General features: G+C 35.5%; 1 protein-coding gene across 1 annotated transcript in view; it reads right to left on the reverse strand.

The window, feature by feature from the left end:
- The window catches only part of ENTREP2 (endosomal transmembrane epsin interactor 2), a 402,743-nt gene that overhangs the window by 59,812 nt on the left and 319,470 nt on the right, over positions 1–23,461 (reverse strand). Inside the window, exon 5 of the mRNA XM_072402292.1 lies at positions 2,367–2,474. Within this exon, the coding sequence (XP_072258393.1) occupies positions 2,367–2,474 (108 nt within the window). The remainder of the gene's footprint in view (positions 1–2,366; positions 2,475–23,461) is intronic.

Here is a 23,461-nt window from a genome sequence, read left to right on the forward strand (position 1 = left end):
CTTTTACAATTATATACATTCTTCTTAAATACCTTACCTAGATTTATCACACTTATATTATAATGAATTACTGTATATTAACACAATTTAGATAACATCAATATATCCATTGATCATGTTTTGCCACAATATATATGAAAGGTAACTTTATGATTATATCATGGCTTTGTATTCTTTTTGTATATTTTGTATTCACTTCTATTTACCTTTAATTGGTACATTGTAATTTGTTTTATTATTATATGTTTAGTACGAGTCTCGATGGCTTTCTGTATATATTATATTTATTTCTAATTTTGCTTGCCACATTGTAATTTTGTTTATTATATGATAATAATGATATTTATGATATATTTAGTACAAGTCTCCATATCCCCTGATGAAGCCTTTGTGCAAAACGCGTTGGGAATGAGACAACATTGATCTCTATGATATACGACCTTTTGATATGTAACCACCGTTATACCTTTTGGGCTTTCACACTATGTTGACTGAAGCCCATCACATTTAATATTTTTTGTTTTATATGATCACTACAATTAAAATTCATTGATATCACTCAAGTTTGCACATCAAGCCCTCGTTTTCACTAATTTCTATATCTTCTAAAATTCGGTTTATGCCAAACTTGTCTACTGCTACTGTAACCTGTTAATGTCGCTTGTCCCTTCTGCAATTAAAAAAACCTGCCTGGTTGCAATTTTTTTTTAGTTCAACTTTAACAAACCTGCATTTTTATTAATTTACATAACGAGAATGAATACATGAATGTACCATGTCAATTTTATCTGTAATCTTTTTAAGTATATCCTCTTTATTTGTCGGACCTAATACTTGCCTGTGCAAATATGTTAAAATTTGTTTTTCCACACAACTGTATATTGTGGTTGCTTTTAACTTTCTCTGTGGAAGTTTTTCCAAATATAAATGTATACCAATTATCATAAACACAGTATATTATCATACTATTCATTTCAAAGCATATTTCATTGCATTCACTGTGTGAAGCAGAGCTGGTCCGAGGTTTTGTTTGTAAACTCTGGGTGGCATCAGGTAGAGAAAACCAATAGATGGGACTGATCATAAGTAAGTTACCAGTGGGGTGTGCTCAGGGAATTTTCAGAAAATAATACATTTTCAGAAAAATTAGTAAACTGGTAAAATTAGCTATTTTTTTCTTTTAAGATAAAGTTACTCTTTAAATATGTTGTCTTCTATGTTGGTAAAATGTATTTTAGAGATTAATTTTAGCAGGCTTTACCAGTCTATCATAGTAAAATATTTGAGACTCCAGATGAGGGGAGAGACTGACAGGGAAAGTATATCCCAAATATTCCTTACTTGCATCACTGCCCACAATGCCATACCTAAGATAATAATGAAGCGGTGATGTAAGAAGAAAAACCACTCTGTCTACCTCAATAAGATTCAGGATTCCAGAAAATATTACCAATTTATATTTACTAATAAGGTTAACAGTTATTGTGATCAATTATTAACAATACCAAATTATTGCTGCTGATATTTACACACTGATAACATGTCTTAATATATATACATATATAAATATATATTATATATATTGTTTTGGAGTGTTTTTGGATGCAAGCAGGTTAAATTGGAAAAGGGTTGCAGAGCTGAGTTTATTTAATTTTCAAAGTCCAATACAAAGTATTCAACAGTGACAACAGTTTGGGCCTAGAGCTGCTCTTCTTCAAACGACAGATACTGAAGAATACATAAATAATTATGAGATCAACAATTAATTATTAATAAACCAGATGTGACTTAATACTTCTCCAGGGTAACAGCAGTAAATGATAGTAACATATTTATAGATGTACATAAAGAACATAAAGTACTGCAATATGGGCATCACTAGTACAACAACAATATAAACACACGATAGTCTATCAAAATCTGCCATCAGAAGCAGAAAGAATGTAAAAATAAAAAAACATTATAATGTAGTTAGCTGTTAATTTTTCTTCTCTTTCAACTCTCTTTCATCAATACCACTGCTCCTAAACTTGGGGATTTGATCAATATCCTAAACGGAGGTTAGATAACAAGACTCTTTTAACAAGAATTTTTATTTTTCTAATACCTGCTTATCCATACATGTTCAGTTACATACATATAATTGAACATGGTGACTCTGATACTACATCATGCCAAGGCCTCTAAGCACATGTTGCACATGAATGTGTAGAGGTTTCTGGTGCTCAGAGTCTGATAACATTAGAAAAGTTTTGATCACATAAATACCTTTTTTGAGCTCTGTAGCAATTTAAGAATGCTTTACAAGTACATCTCCTATAATATGGAAATTAGATATAGATTTGAATAACTGTCTTGCTACTCACCAGCTGTAGAACATCAGCAGAAACCATCTGCATGCAGCACATTGCTGTAGCCAGCGCACATACAATTGTGGAAATAATATTCAGAGCACACACACTAAATAGCAGGTCCTGTAAAAAGATGCAAAGAGAAACATCAGGTTTTCATCTCAGTAATGCATGTGACATGACTGCAAACATCTTTAATTGGGTTGATAATAATGGCTGTCACTTGCTATCTATTCAATGTGGGATTAATTAGTTTACACTGTTGCTTGTTCAACATGGATTTCCTCCCATGTACAAATATTTTACTATGCTATGCTGGACACCACAATGGGAAATTATTACATACTATTATATTTTCACTCCCAAAGGACCAAACTCTATTATTTGTCAATGTTTTGCCATTGATTCATAGCTTAAAATCTGCTAACGACAGCTATACTGTTCAGTAACCTTCTGTCTCTAAAGGTAGGAGGGCTGATGAATGCAAATTATATCATTTTCTAAAGCTGACACTTTGAATAATTTGCTGCCAGCTCCCATCCTACGTTAAGTCCATTGATAATGTGTAAGAACCAAGCTTTGCCCATACCTGCACCACATAAAACACAATACACAGAAAGTAAGACTAATGTCTTGTACATACACTAAATTGTCTTTTCCTGAAATGAACATGCTGTGCACATTTGGACATTTGGTTCAATTAGTCTACTTTAAAAGTTCACTTTAAGGCAGATGCTATATAGTTTGTTTAAAACCTAAAAGAGATAGATTAAAACATGTTAAGATTCCCAAAGAGGGGGTCTCTCCTAACTTCCTTTCCTAAAGACACAAAGGAAGTAGAACTAAATGATCAATTCACCCCATTGGAAGATTTCCTTTCTCCCTATGTTCCTTTGACAACTATAAATTATGCAATTTTCTTTCCCAATGACTATGATCACAAGGAGGGAGTGAATATTCCTAGTTGGGACATAGACAGCTATAAAAACTTTTCAAAAACAGAGGTTTTAGCCCTTTTCCAGCTCCCCATAAAGAAAAATAAGTTTTTGAAAATGATAAAATCTAAATGCAACAAGTACTTTGCAGAGTTATGTTTAAAAGCCAGGAAAGATCAGGAAACCTCAAAATACAATTTATCCAATATATACAATATCACATTATAGCCACCGTCTCTGGTGACTGAACTGACATGGGAGATACTATTTGTATATTTGGTATTGTCCCAGCAGTAATTCTAACTGCCTACTGGAATAAGATCTTTGTATTCCAAGTTGCCTTCTCCAAGCTTCTAGATCTCCAGTTGTGGAGCAGTGTGGGCCTGGGTCAAGGTATTTTCATTCCTTGTGTTCCTTGCCTTGGGGCTGCCACCTTGGGGGAAGGCTTTTAACTCCCAGCCTCCAGTTTGCTGTGGGACTAAAGGTGCGTACACACTTCCAATTTTTATCGTTCCAATCGAACGACGAACGATCGATTGGGCAAAAAATCGTTCGTAAAAAAGTAACCAACGACGCCGACGAACGAGGAAAGTCGCTGGAAACGAACGACCGGACCGACGGATCGGATTGGACGACGATCGTTGAACATCGTTCGTGTGTACGGTCGTTCGTTGATCGTCCATGTTCAGAGCATGCGTGATGAACGAACGTCCGTTCACTTTCCTGTCGTGCACATAGTTCCTCTATCGCTCAAACGATCGTATCTATTGTGTGTACAATATCTACGAACGATCGTGTCGTTAACTCTATGTGCAGGATCGGTGCTATACGATCGTTCATATATATCGTGCATGAACGTTCGTCGTTCGTTTTCCAACGATAATAATTGGAAGTGTGTACGTAGCTTTAGATAATGAGGGAGGTGCTGGTGAGCAAATCCACTCAACAGAGATAGAACTTCATCCTGGGTTTAGGTGAACTATTTTGTTTTGATTGCTATAATTCAATAGCCTGTTTCTAAAAAAAAAAAGTTCCACAATGAACTTTTATATGTGAACTACACACAATTGGACTGTCAGGTGGTTAACAACATAAGGATTTCTGCTACAATATTTTATCAGCTCTGTGAGATTTCTTCTAACCACTAACTTTTCCATTATAGCTTAGAGTTTACATTAATGTCATGCCCATTTGTTTTGGTTCTGCCATGTTATATTCAGGCAGTAGACTTTTTTTACTGGCTACCAGTCATACGGTTAAGTTGTGTTAGACGCAGAAGTGAGCACACCTGCCATTCCCGCTGTGAAAGACTACAGCACAAGCAAAGAAAATAAAACAATTAGCATTTCACATTAAAGATATGATTACATAATTACCAGGAAAGATCAAGCTATGTTTATGGTTTCCATGGTGATGTTAATCAGTGCTCAACATTATAACTAAACAGCATGCACATATTACTGCATAATTCTAAAAATATGTAGATGTTTGGTTCACAGGATTTAAAATAAAAACATTTCAATGAGGTAGCAATACAAAATATAAGGCTAATGTACTAAAGCAGTGGTTCCCAACCTTTTTTCACCTGGAGGCCACTGTTGACATTGAGATAAAACCCCCGGGCCACAGTTAACACAAACATTAAAGATGTATGTTTAAAAGTAGAATTTAAAATTAAATGAAATTGAAATGTTTCTAGTTACCGTAACAAACATGCACCAAATAAATGAAATGACAAATCAAGAATTTTTGCACTCACTATTTGATGCTCATTTTATTAATGAAAGATACAAATCTAAATTTATCATACAGTGATAGCGGGTTATATATTGGTCTCCCGCTAACCATTCCTGTACCACAGAGCAGAAACAACACCATACAATGCGTCCTGTCAGTTATAGGAGGCAGCTAACCTTTTTTTGTACTCTCTGCAATGGATATTTCCAGAGACATGGAATTCATGTGACAGATAGTCAAGGGGGACATGTTCTTACTACTACATCTTCAGGTCCCTACATCTCCCCGTACCTGATAAATTCGGGTTTACAGAAGGTAAGTGGCCAGCGATGTGTGACAGGGTAGCACGGTATGGCAGGTATAGTTTTTCATACCTTGTAATGGCACTGTAGTTATAAAATTTTGGGGGGTTCCTGTCCTGCACTTGCAGTTACCTCCCCCTACATCTCCCCCTAAGCGGGGTTCTATAGCATGAGGAAGGGGTAACAGCACTGCAACCTCACCGCCAGTCTGAACACAGCCTTGAAGTTTTGTGAGCGAGCTAGTATATATTTGGGGCACCACAGCACAGTGCAAATTGGCATTACACTAATTCTCATTGCTATAAAAGTGGCCCCCCGGGGTCCTTAATATGCAAACTCAGTTTGGGGACTTGAAAAAGCCCCCCTTGAGGTGAAAATATACCTAAAACTTATTAGGATTTTTTTGCTTGTGACTCTGTATCTGGCAACTTGTTATGTTGGTTTAGTAGCAGCTTATAGGGTCCCCTGTGTACCCGGAAAATTTAACATTTCTGTGACAATCAGTGTGGGAGATATGAAGGTTTATACATGGGGATAATGACTGCATGACTGAGCTGCATGCACACAGACACAGCTCTCATGCAGTTGCTGCTGGGATTATCTCACAGCACAAGGTGGGCAGAGAGCAGACAAGGCTGACTGCCAGGTCTGTAGTACATGCCCACTCTCAGGGAGCTAACACTGAGCATGCTCAGGAAGCTCTCTCTTCTGGTAGCACAATCTTATAGAAAAAATATGACATGTGCGTGCCCCATCCCCTGCAAGACAATGAGCAGAGAGAGCAGAGAGGGAATGAGGAGAGGGCCAGATCTGGCAGCTCGGTGGGCCATAGTTTGGGCACCCTTGTACTAAACAAGTACAATTTGATATATTTTGTCTGCCTATGTTTTAGAGTCCTTTTTTCTTCTTCTTCCTAATAATTAGTATTTATTTAGTTTCAAAATAGCTGTGCCTCAAAGGGGCTCACAAACCAATGTCCCTACAATAGTCATAAGTCATTACCACAGTCTAAGGTCAATTTTTGGGGGGAGAAGCCAATTACCTCACTGAATGTTTTTGAAATGTGAAAGTAAAGCAGGGTACCCAGGGGAAACCCACGCAAACACGGGGAGAACATGTACACTCCATGCAGATAGTGTCCTGGCCGAGACTCGGATCTGGGACCTAGTGTGTAAATGCCAAATTGCTAACCTTTGAGCCACCATGCTGCCTTTCTAAATTGTATTGTGTGAGCAATCCATTAGGTGCTGTTTATGTTCACAATTAGGAGTATTAAAGCTTAATTAAAGATTAATAAAATTGATCAGGCAGGTCATTATTGCAGAAAGAGACAAGCAATGTAATTTTTGCAAAAATGTGTCTTACCTGCCTGATCACCTCGAGGTTTTTGGCATCAAAGCTGGGCTGCCTATGTGCAGCGTGAGCTTTAGTTGCCAGGAAAACTAGTTGCCTTGAATGTTCTGGAATAAATTAACTCCTGTGAACAGTTCCATCATTTGTCTTTGCTGAACTAGGACCTCTTTTGCCCACTAGAATGAAATGCAGATTGTCACAGCAAGTTGGAGAGTTTTTTTTTATTATTTTAGGTTGCAAGAGGTCCTTCCATTTTTCCTATGAATGCTAGAATTTTTATGCATGTTTTTTCAAACAGATTTTCAGTTTTGCAAATTTTTAATACACGTTTTTAGAGAAAGAGGTAAAGTTTAACAACATTATAGAACTGATATAGGTAAATGGTCAATTCCATAGTGGTCTTAGAGGTGTTCCACAGCCATAGAAGACTATATTTTGTTAATACAGTATGGGTAGGTTGAATTGCTAATCTCAGATCTGAAGGGCTATCAAATTATACATTAGTTGCTTGTGAAATTTCCTTAGCTTCAGGGATTGAAATTTAAGAGAAAATGTACAGGGGTGCGAGGGAGGGTCAATCAATCAGCATTATGTATATAAACAACAAAGCCACAGGCTCCATTATATATAGGCTGCTTTTAGCACTCCTGTAATGGCCTGAAGTTCAGGTGTCAGTTTGAGAAGGAAAAGAAAGGAGCCAACCAAGCTGATTTTGGTCTTTTAGCTGTGACACAATATGTGATATTATCCTTCTGGATGTTCTGTGTGGCACCTAAATGTGGCACATAAATTATGTTGGAAGCTCTACATTCTCTGTAGTTTTGTGCCATGGCTTGTGCAAGTAGCACTAGTAGTCTGCTCATGACTTGTCCTCCTGAATGTTCACAGGTATATATTGGCAACAGAGTTATATGGTTTGTCATTTTCCCAGAAATATTATTTCCTAAAGCTATGTCATATTGTAATTTGTGTAATAGGTCTGTTTTAAAACTCGTACGTCCAACCCTACTCCATTTTAAGACTATTTTAGGACTGACCATGAGGTTTCTGAGTGGTTACAGCTTCCTCATCTCAGTGAACTCCTACCTCTGGGGAGGCGCTATAATTTCCTTTTCTCCACAGCAGCCCTGTAGAGAATGAATGGGGGGTACAGTAAGCAGTAATGTACAAGCACATGGATACTGGTAAATATGCCAGCTGCTGGTAGCCTTGATCCTGAGGCAACCCTGAGCCAGCCCTAGCTCTATGGCTATCCTAGCCATGATCTGTATTGTATTTTATTTATGAAACAGGTATATCATAAACTGTATAAATATATGAAATATGTACATTTACTATTGTATATTACTGCTTTTAGCATTTATGATGCTGACAGTGTAATATCTACTAGAAGAAAAATATATTCTCTAAATAAAACATATTTACTTTCTAGCTATTCTACATTTTCTAATTGCACAGTAAGGGCTATTTCATACCTCTTCACTTTGCTTCACAAACAATACATCAAGCATACATACATCTAAAGAACTGAGATCTAAACGAATGTACAAATGTCATGAATATGAGGTAGTCATATGTAGTAGCTTGAATCTACCAGAGAAGTGGGAACATAGTTGGGAATATCCAATGGAAAGCAGGTATGTAAGTTAGAAAAATAAAATGAAATTGGGTTATGTATTACATACTTTATTACAGATCAGGAAAAGTGTTGGTGTCCTAATGAGCTTCCTGTAGAAGCCTGAGAACCTCATAGCTCTCTTGGGTCTAATTAAAAATACCTAGGTCAAATACCTATAATTATATTATAGTTATAAACACCTAGGTCATCACAGTTAGGAATTATCCATTTTCTGCCATTCAGAAATTAAAAAGTTGATGCTGATAGAACAGACACACATGAGTGCAACTTTGTAATTTAAATTTGTTGAAAACTGCATATAAAAAGTATAAAGCACACATTTGAAAATTAAAAAAAATCTTTTTCATGTGTAATTTTCTGTTTTGCACCAGAATTATATTTTTAGTATGATTATAAACAGGACAAACTATAGAATGAAGTGTATACATTTTATTTTGATTGATGTAGACACTTCTTTTGTTTTGCTATATTTTTTTGTCTGTGAATAGCAGAAAAATAAAATCTTTTTGGCAAGACAATATCACAAAAAGATAACTTTGCCAAAAAATGATATGTGTTACATCATGTAAAGACAAAGTAATTGCTAAATAAACAAGCTCATAGCAGACATGTAAAAAATACATTGGTCTGTAGGGGATGTACGGGTGTTAGTGTTGAAATTAACCAACACTGAAATACTATTACTTGCACACGCTTGATCCTAGCAGGTGATATCCACAGGTTTTTGTTACGCCTGGCACACAAATATGACCTGGAATGAAGACAGAGCAGTAATGTGGACCAGAGTGGCTTCTTGGTATATTTAACAGCTGCATCAAGGGCTTACTTAGTACATTTTAAAGATATCATGAAACAATTTGCTGTGCAAGGAATTATACAACTCTCTGAAGGGCAAGACAGCTAGAGCTACACTGTACTACTCAATATGATGATGTATTTGCAGATGATAAATCCTTGCCTCACTGCACTCAGCATGTCCCCATGAGCAGCATGCAGGGCGGCTTGACTAACAGAGGACACTTTAGCATGTATGTTCTGGTGCATGGCAATGTAATACAGTCTCTGCGGTGCTGTACTTCAGCAATACATTATTATTATTATTATTAAACAGGATTTATATAGCGCCAACATATTACGCAGCGCTGTACATTAAATAGGGATTGCAAATGACAGACTAATACAGACAGTGATACAGGAGGAGAGGACCCTTCTCCTATAAATACAAATACTAGTCCACTAGCACCAATAAAGCCGAGGAGCTACTGTAAATCTGTTCATGTAATAGGATATAATCAAAGTGTCTACATTAACAACATTTTGGTACTTGATGCTGCTTATCTTATATCATTTATGTCCCAAGATCTAAAAAGGTTGTACAGCACATAAAAGCTATACAATTACTTTAACTCTTTAGGAGTCTATTTTTTTTAATGTTTTCACTCAATATTCACCTAAGGTTTGCTAAACTGTACACATTTTCACATTTGGAGTCAATAGGAAAATGAATAGGCTAAATCATACCATAAAAAAGGAGTATATTTTAAAATTCTGAAGTTTTGTAACTGAAACGTATGAATTGTAGATAGCAGTTGGGAGAGTCCATATATTATCGACACCTTAGTGTATTAAGTGGCTCCTTTGTTCATCGTTTTGCTGCAATTCTTCTCTGACTTCTTAATTTTCTGGCTAATTAGTTTAAAGACAACCATTCAATGCAATTGCTTATGCTTGGTGGGTAGATGGTATGTTTGAGTGTATCCTAAAAGCATCATGTCACACTTTATCATTGGGAGGGGGTGGGGTGATCTAGAATCAATAGGAATAGATCATCCCTTGTGCAAGGGGATTGCTGATAGTATTAAAGTTTTTAGGAACTTTAAAAGCATAGAAGTGTAATGTGATGAGGACAATATCACGTCACACTTCTATATATCCAGATATTCATAGCAGGACTAACTTCCAGATCGGGGATAAAAGCAGACAGGGATGCAGAGATCCAAATAATGGAGGTGGAATTTGTTGCAGGTCATTTCAAGAATGTGCAACCATTTTTGGTCCAGGCTTCCATCATTACCATCAAAGCCGTCTCAAGCAAAAAATATTTTTGAAGTGAAGTGTCTTATGTTCTTGTCCATTAATTTAGGACTACTGTTTTGAAAAGCCCAGAAACTTTAACAGAAGTGAATGAAGCAACTTGCTGTTGTCTGAAGGCATTCTGCACTGGGAATACGTAGTTCATGTCTGGGCACCTGATTGCCCTTTTATGTCATGTTATGTGAGTAGCCTAAAGAGACTATATTACTGAGGAAAATAGTTGGGGATTGCAGATATAAAGCTGTCACAGTCATATCTTAGCCTGAAAAGCAAAGCTTCTACACATTTACAAAGTTTGCTTATCTCTTCCTAATTTTTGCACATTTCTGTTATAATGCTGCCCATCATAGTAATATGCAAATCCCATCAGCCTTGTTTTCATTCTGGCAAGGTCAATTACATAATGGGCCTAATTTATTAACAAATAATTAATATTTATTTAATTAAATAAACAAGGGCCAATATGTTTGACAAAACCATTGTGATCATGTGGTTCCTGGTAATAAATGCAGGTCTTGCACTACAAGCAAGGTCTTCTTAACCATGCTAAAATGTGGCAAAGAATAAAAAAAAAAAACATTAGGAAAACTATGTTTAAAAATAAATGTACCTTTCCCCCAGCTTCTGTACTACAGAGGGTGACCAGTCTCCTGTGAGATACTAATGTATGCTGGGTTCCATGTGTGATGCCTAAACACAGTGCAGATGTATCTTCTCATGAGATTTTGGCAATTCCCTGTTCCCCTGCCGTAAGGAGCAGGGGAACAAAATAAAGAAGTGAGCCTAGTTGTTAAGTATTTACAAATTACTAGGTTGGAACTATGCTATGGTAATTTTGTAATTTCACAGTTCAAAGGACAGTTTAAAACAAATATAATAATTCCTAATAGAGAATTTTTATCCCCACACACACACACTCTTAATACTGTACTTTAAACAAAGATAAACATTCAAAAACTGATGCAAAAGAAAAAAAATGGTAAGGCAAAGCATTACACCCTAATTTCAATATGTGGCATTTTGTAGAATATGTGGCAATCACTTGATTCATTACACATCACAGACTTTTGTAAGAGCTGTGATATCAATCATGCCATAGCAAAAAAGTTATCACAGACACACAGTGACCCCAATTTGCACATTAGTTGCTTGCACATTTCCAGTAAATGCTTTTTTTATATATATATTTGAAATTTTTAAATGCTGTTTGGTTTTTAACACCATCCAGCTTTAATTATACCAGAGTTCTTTTTTAGTGAATTAGTAAAGGTCAAAGTTTTCTGTTTTTTTTCAAAGAGGCCATTAGCTGAGCTTTTACGGTTCTAAATCAACAATAATTGAGCTTGTTGATGAAACTTATGTGATTAGAAGCTAGATTCGTGTAATTTCATGCAGAGTATACTAAGAAACCATTCACACAAGTGTGTTAAGACACATTAAACCATGTGATGAATAATAAGCTAATGGTATGCTTGCTTCTATAAATTAGTCAGGACTAAAGTTCAAAAGGTAAATGCGAGCTGTTTCCACATCCCTTAAAAGGATCACAGAACCATCCGGTTACTTTTCACTCCATATTACTTTATCACTGAACTGCAGAAGAATGGGACTTGTTACTGATATTTAAAAGTTTTTAAAGAAACAATTAAAACAATTTCCAAGCAGTTTAAATATTAATTGCTTATTTGTTTAATATTTTTTCTGTGCAGCTTGTCCAGTTACTATATATACAGTATATATATATTTGTATTTCCATTCACACAAAATACCACATAGTGGTTTGTGAACCCTTAGGTATTATTCTGGACCAAATGTGAATTAGTTAATACATACACTGACTATTTACTGTATATATATATATATATATATATATAATCAATCAATGCACTGATATGACCAATGTATGTTGCTACATAAAACCAGCAAAGAATTTCATTCTTAGCACAATTATTCTATAACTGGTTCCTACATGCCAAGTGGATTGAAATATTTATTCATGTGTTAACTTGGATAGATTCATGATTCATAGAACAATCCACAATTTGGGTCTCACATCTAGATGTGTTTTGACTGCATGAATTCCTGCTGACTTTCTGTTGTGAAACACATGAAAAAAGTGATGGGTATTAAGTGTGTAGTGCAAAAAACACACTGACTGATCAGTGAACTAAATAGGCAATTATCTTTGTAAAACCAAAGTAAAATGAAAATCTGTAATATAACAGAACAGGAAAGAAAAAACGAGCAAAAAGCAGTCCATCCTATCATAGATTCAGGCTAGGTCCTGAACACTAGCGAAAACTAATGAAGTAAATATAGCAAACACCAAATATATCAAAATCAAGCGTAGTTAAATAGCAAGAAATCAGGAAACTTTAACAGTGACACTCAGGGTGATGTTAGATATATCTTATTTAGGGAACTAAACTTTTCTCAGTAGTGAACTGCTGGGTGTATGGTCCCTGTTAGCACTGATATGGATAACACCATGTCACCATGCTTTTGTTCATATCATATAAACATTGATTATTAACAATTTATGTGGTCCCTAATCTTGCTTGATGTAGGTTGCAGGTCAGGAGGAGGCCAATTGCAGATCTCATGCACCTGTCAATGAATTCTAAATGATCTCAGAAGCATCTTAAACTGAGGTCAAACTAAAACCATGAATGTAAGACCATCAAAATAGTCTATAAAGATCTCTTTACCTTAGTTATTAGCATTTGGCTGCTGTATAAAACAAGAAAACAAGGAAAGTCTCTGTTATTTTTATTTAATAAAAGTTGTAGTGATTTTTCAAAAGACTAAACACTGTGCCTGTGTCTTCCAGATCCATGTGTTTCAATGGCAGTAACTGAATCTCCACCGGGGAATGTCAGGTTTAATGCCTTAAAAATATCATGCCCTGGAAATGCAGTGGTCTCTGGTTTGACAGATTTTAGCTGTTTGCTCCCTGTAACACTTTACAAGAGGACACAGAGCCATATATTCTTTATCAGAGCTTTCTTGTATATAAGTCTTCGATTCTGCCCTAAACCACCTACAACAAGCTTGAGTACTGCTACCAGTATTACCTGCTCATTTAAACTCCTAAAAGAATAATTTGTTTAAAAGTGTAACGTTACCAGATACATAAAATGGCAGTTACACAATCTGGACATTTTGCCTATGCACATTATGTAAGACCATGCTCAAATATGGTAAGACAAACTAGAAAACTCACATTGAGCAATTTTAATTTCCATGTAACAATCAGTGCTGCCCCAGTATGCCAAGGTCCTTTCCGCCTCCCTCCTTTTAGCTTCATAATAACAAACACGTTAAATATCCTAGAACTTAACTCAATTTAACTGCATTCACTAAAAAGCAAACTAGGCTGTAGGATGAATATTTTTTTTTACTCAGACTATTAGAATTAAGTGTTTCAAGCTCTGGTATGAAATGTAAAATAACTTTCTGCACTTAAACTGTAGAAGAATATATTTACAGTAATAACATGCATGACATGTATTTCCTTCCTTTTCCTTTCATGTTTGCAGTTAAATGGTTAATGCAATATTTGTTTTAAAAGTACTTTTTTAATTTTTCCAAAGTCTAATCTGTTTATTTAGATAAGAGCCTGAATAATAATGCAAATCACGCTTAGATCATCCGCATTGAAACTGTGACTCATTTTACCCTCTGCTGGATTGAAAAGCTCATAGAATTTGTAATGTTCACTGAAACCTGGCTGCAGCACTTGGCATGCCTTTCCCAGTGTGAATACTTTTCTATTCTCTTTCTTTTATGATCTTTCAGATAATTAAAACACATCCATCCTTTGCCCAGTTACTGAGATATTTGAGCTTGAATTAATTAAAAAACAGAATGCAGGCACAATCTAAGAAACAATAAAACAACTTTAAACACAAATGTCACCAAATCTTAAACATTGCAATTTAAGTGGAGGAACGTTGAGTACTTGGTAGTCAGAATGATTACTCATGTGTAGTGCTGTACACTTCTATTATAATCCATTCCAGTAGGAGCAACACAAATATTCTAGTCATTTCATGAGATGATTTAAAATCAGTTTAATAAAAATTGCATAACCCACATCACACTTTGCCCTAACTGTGAGAAGAAGATGGAATGATTTTTAGCAATCAGTAAAGGCAAAAGTTAAAAAGCAAACTGGGATGAATTGGAAGTAATTTAAGTGGCTGTCCAGAAGTGGAATTAAAGGCTTTTCTGGTTGATTGATCTTAAATGTGCATGATACATTGACAAGGCAACATTATGAGCATGACATGCTTTCGAAGCTAGACCAAAGTATATCACAAGTAGACATATTTTCTAGTTAATTTAAACATAAAGAAGATCAAAATAAACAATAAATTAATAAATCTATTAACGCAGTGATCTAGCAATGGCATTTATGGAAAATACAATTATAACTGAACTCCAAATGAGAAGGCCTAGGCTGAAAGACAAGCTTCTGTCAAGTTCAAGTTCTCCAAGAATGGAGAAAACAGACTATCCTGAAAAAACTCTCTATATTGGCTTCCATTTCAGCTTAGAATCAATATCAAGCCCTGATGCTTTACCTTCAAATCCCTCCACAGCTTTTGCCAACTTACCTTTCTAACCTGGTAGAAAAATACTCCCCTAGCTGCACTTTTGCTGCTCCAATGACCTACTAATGACTTCCTCACTCATAACCTCATCGGCTCCAAGTCTTTTCTAGAGCTGCCCCGACTCCCTGGAATGGTCTACTATTTCCTATTTGGCTTGCTCCTACTTTCTGCACATTTGAAAGAGCAATCAAAACCCATTTTTTCAAACTTTCATACCCGTCTTACTCTGTCTCTTAGGTTAGGCAATAATTGTTGTTAGAAAATGAACAACAGATCAACAATTATTTATGATTATTATAACATACACACAGTAGATTGTTTGAATGATGCAGGAAGTGATGTGTAGCGGAGAAAGTGTACTGCAGAATCATCCACGATCACTGAATGACTGTACACACAATAGATAGTGAATGATTGTCGCCAAAACGGATCTACCAGGACGGTCATTTGTTTCCAGCGACGCACTGTTTTGGTAATGATGATCGAATGATCCATCATTATTGTTCCTTTCCAATGACAGTGATTGCACGTATGTACATAGCCTTAAACCCTCACCACTTAACCACCATTCTATATCCCCCCTACTAGTGTGTGCGGTTTCTCCTACCTCTTAGATTGTAAGCTCCTTTGGGCAGGGTGCTCTCCTCCTCCTGTGTCATTGTTTGTATCTGTCTGTCATTTGCTACCTTTTTTAACCTCCTGGGCAGTTCATTTCTGTATGGATTTATAGAAAAAAAAAGCCTGAAAGCGGTACGTTGTTTTTCATGAAATTATTTTTTACAGTATAAATAATAGAGTATAATAAAGTTTGAAACGCAAAATCATGTCAAAATAATAAATTAAATAATTTTTAAAAAAATAAATGTAATATTAAACTTTGACATGATTTGGTGTTTCAAACTTTATTATACTCTATTATATTATACTATAAAATAAATTTTCATGAAAGACAATGTACTGCTTTTAGACATATAAATCCAGTGTATTGCATTTAATAAAGTTATTTTGTATTAAGTGCAATACAAAATTATTTGAAATTCCCGCTATGCCCCTAGCGACAGCTGCATACACCTATGTTACCAGGAACTCCCGGGAACGTCAGCGCACTCGCCAGGGACACAGATCGACGAAGAAGACACGGCCAGAGGATGGCCATGGACACTGGAGGATGGCGATGGGATCAGGTAAGCCTTTATTTTTTTAACTACCATGATAGTCTTTTCCACTCTTGGAGATCTTTAATAAATCAGGTCCCATGTCTCTATCATTGGAGGTGATGAGTGAATTTACTATCTCCTTTACAGTCATGCTACAGTGAGGTCAGGATTGACTGCTTGGCATATTTGCAAAGTGCATATGATTTGAAGGTTTTAATCATAATAATATATTAACTGACCTGTTTCATTTATCAAGGCCACATCCCTAATATGAAGCACCACACATCAAAATCTGAACGATTTCATAATACAATGGGACCTTCAGGCCAATCAATTCAAATGTAGAAATATTTTGTAAATGTAAAACATTAAACTTAAATAAACAACATTGTCCTTTATTAAATAACATTAAAATTCCTAACATATAAAATCTTAAAACCATGCAAACCAAACATAATATTCCCGTCGGGGTCACCCTTAAAGGGGTATACCCTGTATGTTTTAACGCTTTTCACAGACTAGTTTTGCTTTTTCAGGAAAAAACAGGGATATCTAAAATAAAAACAATACACAAATCCTATGTCAAAAACAATGTTTCACAAATTTAGTACAATGTAGAGCCTCACCCAATTTGGGTGGTAACAACAAGAGCAGCAGCATCTGGAGTGTTTCTCAGTAACCAATCAATTATTCTCATCGGTCTGATAACATAAAATATGAACCGTCAAAATACCATAAAAATAAAATTCAAAACTTTTCAACCAATCCATGATACCACTATCCCTTGATGTGTTCAAACTATCTAAGATGCTAAAGTATAACCCACTATACCAGTAAAAAAGTGACAATAATACAAAAAATCATGATAAGTGGATTAGCAAATCCTACAACATAGATCCTCCATGACTCCATGACTATCTTCAAAGAGTATGTGATGATTTGAAGGTTTTGCCTGGAAAGAAAGGCAAATTATAGTGTATTTTGGTTCCGCACACATTTCAAGCTATTACAGTTAATGCACGGTTTACTATAAAATGATTTTCAACATGATTTTTTTCAAGTTTTTCAAGCTTATTTTTTTTGCTATGGTATTAAATATTGATTTATTCAGTAACTTTTAAAGGGATTTTTCAGTGGCTCAGTATTTAACTACCATTGTGGCAACATATTAACTACGGTACATTGGTTGTATTGAGTTGGCCAACTTACAGACTTTGTGGAAAGGAGCTGTGAAGTGTTTTCATTAACACCTCTGGAAAGCAGTAGTAAGTCAAGATTGGATATATATATATATATATACGTACAAAATATAATAACACCACAATTGTAACACTAACATAACATTTGTGCATGAAACAGCAACAAAAAAAAAAAAGAAAAGAATAAAGATATGAAGAAGGGTTACCAGCATTTCTATAAACACTTTTAAAATGATGTTACATAATATATATAAATATAATAAGGTACAGACAGTCATTCATGGGTTAGACCAATCTTTTCTTCACTGAGATTTGGTGAATAAAATAAAGAATATGAACTCAGTACACAAAGTTGTAGTACACATTTTGCTTGCTTTGGTGTAATTTAAAATGCTGTTCTGCAGGTGCCAAAGTAATAATGACCTGCTAGTCCCTTGACTGGATGTTAGCAGTTTTTATTTTTAGTGATCATTCTGATCCCAGAGGCAATTCAGTAATTGGCAAGGTGAACATCTGATGCTCAGAGAATTTGAAAAGTCCTTTAAGGTTTTTAACATGCATGGTTTGCAGAAGGCAGTGCGAAAAAGGTGATCCATTTGCTGCCTATCATTTAGTATCCCAGGAGAGGTAAAAGGGAAAATGTATTTTATTATTCCCCACATGAGAAGACATAAAAATTGAAAAATAAATATTGCATTATTCCATTCTTTTTAATAATGAACTTCAATAGGAGAAATTACTACTGGGTAAATGCACTTTTGGTATGAAAATTAATGTTCCACACAATGGGTTTTTTAAAACATCACACAATCTTTGTAGCACTACAGCAATATTCTATGTCTGTTGTCTACTGGGCATAATCAGTGGGTAGATGACACTTTTAATTAGTGTAGAAAGTACCACAAGAGAAGTTTTTTGGAGTACAATGTACAGGTAATGGGACTTCAGGCAATGCTAAATGAGAAAAATATATACGTTTTCCAGGAAGCATTTCCAAATCTCAAGATTTGTACTTTGGACTCCAATTATTTGTTCTATTTTCTTGTATTATACTATACTATATAGCTAAGAAAGTTGTCAAAACATATGGAGCAGGAAGTGGTAAAAGTACACCTTGCCCAATGATTTTCTTAGCTGCTCCCCAGCCACTTCTTTTCACTTTTTTGTGTCCTCCTGCTGCACCTTTCTCTATACCAGCCACATCAAAAGATTGATGTTGTCCCCACACGTCATATGAAAAAAGCTATGCATAGAAGAAGGGGAACACATGCTCCTCCATACCTGGGCTGCAATTACTTTTTTTTGCATTTGCTATGATGGAGGAATGAATAGTGGTCAGAGCTGCAAAGGTGATTATAAGTGGGTGTAGGGGTTGGTTAGACCAACAGACCAAAAGACCAACTGAACTATAAAAATAAGAAATGCTTCTCCTGCCTTGTACTAAGGATCATCAGAACAGAAACAGGGGAGAAAGTTCCACAATGGTGATAAAGATAGCAAAACAATGTAGTTTTAAAATCCTAGGCCTTTCCATAATCTAAAATATTTAAACATTTCTGCGAGGATTTTACCTTTTGGTAAAATGCATGAAGTTTTTTATTATAGAACAGCTTTTGTGCTTGTTGGAAGCATCAGTATTGATCGGATTTACTGGGTGCCTGGAATTATTCTTTTATTGATAAATATTATAGCTGTGTAGAAAACAATAGAAAAAGCTCAGCCAATGGAAACACAGATGGTAAATATCCAGAATAAAGGATAAGTACCCGAAGCCTTTACTTAACCTAGGAAAAGTGCCTAAAATTCTGCAACATTTATTGGTAAAGTTACATGACCATAAAAATATACTAACTGGCATTACTGCCTCTTTTTCCAAGATCTTACAACATTCAAACAGCTGTAACAATAAAAAGAACACAATAAACCCCATGGGGTGGCTTTATGTGAAATAAAAATAGAATGATGTTTTTAATTAAGTTTCTATAAAACATCCTAAAGCAGCACGGTGAAAGAAAACAATGTGTTACAGGACATTACAAAAAAAGAAATATGCTACGCTTCCTGTAATTTATTGATTGTATCTTTATGCAAACAAAAGTTTGAAAACAGACAATTCTAAACAAAAAAAATTAAAATACCGCATTATTTGACAAAAGAGCAAACAAAAATAGCTCTGGGAGGAAGACAATAGGAAGGACAATGCCTCTGCAAGGGACAATTCACTTAGCTTAGTGAATGAGCCGATGCTTTTCTGAATTTAGTCATTTAATCTAGTGCAAGCAAAAATCATGTTTTTTCAAATTTTCATGTGAACGAGTATTCTTTAAAAAATTTTTATTAAGCTAAGGGAAGTTTGGCTCACTGCGTTCTCATGAAGTCTAAATGGAAACATGGCATAGCAAAAACTTGCTGCATCAGTACATCTGTGATTTGAAAAGAGTGCTGAACTTATGTAGGGATGTCGGAGGGTTGCAGTGTTTCTTAATATGCCAGTGAGAGGGATCATGTTGTTGTAGTTGGTAGATTTTGTGTACTGTAGGTGCACAGGAATATGACCTTAATAATTTTCTACATACCCAAAGGATTCATAGCTAAATATTCTGCAATGTATAAAGTTGATATAAGGACCAGCAACTATATGTGGAAGTCTAAACATATAGTTAGGTGTCTTAAAACTAATGTGTGTAATTGTATATATGATTTGAAAAATGTTTTTTCTTAAACTAATGCTGATGTTTTTATGATATATTGGGATCAATAAAGTTATTGTAATGTTTAATACATAGAGTGGGTATAACTTATTTACTACTCAACTGGTTCCTGAGGGTTTCTTGTAATTATTGATATGTTTATTTTGAAAAAAGCTGCAATAAGTATATTTTATATAGCTTAGTAGATCACATAAAGCTTCTACTTCTGTCTTTTTAAAATTCTTTGCAAGTGATTGGGTGATCTTGCACTGCAATCTGAATTAGCACCACATTCACTAATTTAAGTGCAATATCCCATGCAGGGTGATCATTCACTTTGGTAATTAAACAGCCTAAATTCCATTGGTAAATCACCCCCTGTGATTCATTGCTTTCTTAGGTTTGGCACTTTCATTATTATGTAATTTTAGATATGCAAATAATTAAAAAGATAATATTTAAAGCTTTAAAACATCCATATAAATCTTTCCCAGCTTCCATAAAAAAGTAACACAGCATTCTATGCAACAAAGACCTTTAACAGCAAAGTATATACAAGTCAAGGATCACATAACAAATGTGTTTTCTGTGGTGAAGAAAATAGACGTATAGTAAATAGGATTTATCTGTGCACCAGAGCTCCTTGATTTATGACTTCTTGGTAAATGTCAAGTCCTAATAAACAACATTACCTAAGGTCATTGAAATGAATTAGCGTAATCTTTGAAAGAAATACAGAAGGAGGCAGCAACTTAGGGATGGCCCTCTCTCACACAATTGCTCTACTAATGCAATGATTATGGCTCATCGATTTCCACATTTTTGCAATCCACAATCATTTTTCATATGTTTCCACCACCTGAGCTGAGTATTTAATAAACTGTCTCCTTATAATGACAAATTAAAGGAGCACAATCTGGAATTACAATAAATCATGACCATATTACCGTTCATGGGCTGCTATTGGTGGCGTCTCTACTGTCAGATGAAAATTCATGAACCGTAAAGCTACTTTAATGCAAATTATTTATAGTTTCAGTCCAGCTTCCTATGAAAAATGTAGTAATAAAGAAATAATTATAAAAAAGAAAAAGAATAAAGGTTGTAAGTGCTTAAAGCATATAAACAGGAATTAGACTAGACAAGCATCATGACCTGATTGACTTTGAATTAAGGACTATACTGAGTGTGATACTAAAAGAGGAAAATTTAGGGAAGTTTATATTAAAAAGCTCAAGGTAAGAGGATGCAGCACAAGTTCGGGTTTGGTTAAAGTAAACTAAAAGTAAATTGGTTACGATGCTTCAAATTTTTTGAGACTATTTTTTACTGTATATGGTGAAAAAAAAGGGTTCTCTTGTAGTCTACTGAGACAATGCAGTTCAGTGATCCAGTGCTCCATCTTCCATCCTGCCCATCATTTATAATAGCGCCATTTTTCTTAAATGTTTTTATTTCCTGCGGGTATTTCATCACCTTCATTGCTGCTATTAAGGCCACCAGTAAACACAAATATTTCCTAGCTATATCACTAGGCTTGCATGTGTGGGGTGTTGTGGGTGCGTCATCATGGAGGCTGGCAAAGAAAATAATTATGTGAAAGCTGGATGAGGATATGCCCTGAATAAAATGGTGACAAGGAAATGACTGGCATTAAGAAATATTCATTAAAAAAAGCTAGCACTGTACTCCATGGAGAGGAAATATGTACTATATAACTGCCATTTATACTGTATATATATAAAGCACACTTATTAAAAATTATAGGTCATTTTTTAGCCTTTTATTATCTTGGTGGAAGTTAATGCCATTTTAAGAGCAGTAGCACAACTTAAATAATATGAATTCTAAGATTTTCCTTTTCGTAATGGGGGTAGTCAATGTACTCTATGTTCCAACAAAGATAGAATTTTTTATTTTTGGAACATGAAAGGATTTTTTTATTCCGGTCTACCGTATTTTTTGCCGTATAAGATGCACTTTTTCTTCCCCAAAACTGGGGGGGGGGGGGGAAGTTAGTGCGTCCTATATGACAAATGTGTTATAAAATAATTAAAATAATATACTCACCCGATACCCGATCCTGCGTGTGTCTCTTCTCCTCGCTGGCTGCATGCAGCGTGTGTCTCTTCTCTCTGAGCAGCGCGTTTCTTCTCCTGTCTGTAGTGCAGAGCGAAAGAAGCCAGCACAGCGCCACCTGCTGTTCCCTGTCCTAACTGCCGTACAGTGGAAAAAAAGCACAGAGTGATCAGAAGGGGAATTTGAATGACACAGAGTGATCAGAAAGGGAATTTGAAAGGGACAGAGTGATCAGAAAGGGAATTCGAATGGCACATGAGTGATCAGAAGGGGAATACCGGTATGAATGGCACATGAGTGATCAGAAGGGGAATAATCTTTCAGAATCTTTTTTTTCTAGATTTTCCTCCTTTAAAATTGGGTGCGTCTTATATTCCAAGGCGTCTTATACGGCGAACAATACGGTATGTCCCCTTCAGAGAGATTTCTGTTCACTTCCTAACTAAGAGAAATGACAGTGGAACTGTCTCCAAAACCAGTCCTTTTAACATGACCTTTTTAACATGAGGGAATCCTAAAATTAAAATTAATTAAAAAACAACACTCTTACAGGTGTGAAGCTGTCAATCCCTCCTCAATCCTAGTCTAGTTGGTCCCGTGCTATCCTATCTTCAATCTTCTTTTGGCACGAACTGAACACTAGCACCATCATCTTGTTTTCTTACGTCGCCTGATCCTTTTAATTCGAGGAAAGCTCATGCTGCGCTTGCCTGGCAGCCCAACACCTCCTTAGATATATGACGTGTTTATCCGCGGAAGCTGTGGTTTTCCAATTCAATATTTTCCATGATAGGAGGGGAGTCCTCTCCAAACACTTTTTTTAAATTAAAATAAAAAATTAAAAACACATTTTTTTCTTTACATAGGCCATCCGCTTGTTTAGGTCCCAGGGGACCCCTGACAATAATTTAAAAAATCCACAGCTCACAGTACATGGCGGTCAAAAGGAAGAATGCCTCTTACATTGCTGACCAGTGGGAAGAATGTTACCCCTACAGATAGCCAAAAAAAATCATTGGTGTAAAAAAAAATGACTTAAGAGGCACAAATTGCTCTTTTCTCAAGGAACCTCTAGCAACCTCTGAAGGAACCCTAATTGAAAAACACTGCCCAAAACAATAGGGAATTAAGCTTTTAACAGTTATGATCAAAACAGGTGTCTATATTTATTGGGAGATGTTTCTTTTACTTCTGATTATAACTGTAATATTTTGTCCCTATGATATAGAACGGGCGTAAATCTCTCAAACCCATACACAGGGATAGGGAGTAGTTCCCCAGTCTTATTTTTTTATCAAGATAATTTTGT

Source organism: Pyxicephalus adspersus, chromosome 2 (assembly GCF_032062135.1).
Source record: "Pyxicephalus adspersus chromosome 2, UCB_Pads_2.0, whole genome shotgun sequence".
Classification (NCBI taxonomy): domain Eukaryota; kingdom Metazoa; phylum Chordata; class Amphibia; order Anura; family Pyxicephalidae; genus Pyxicephalus; species Pyxicephalus adspersus.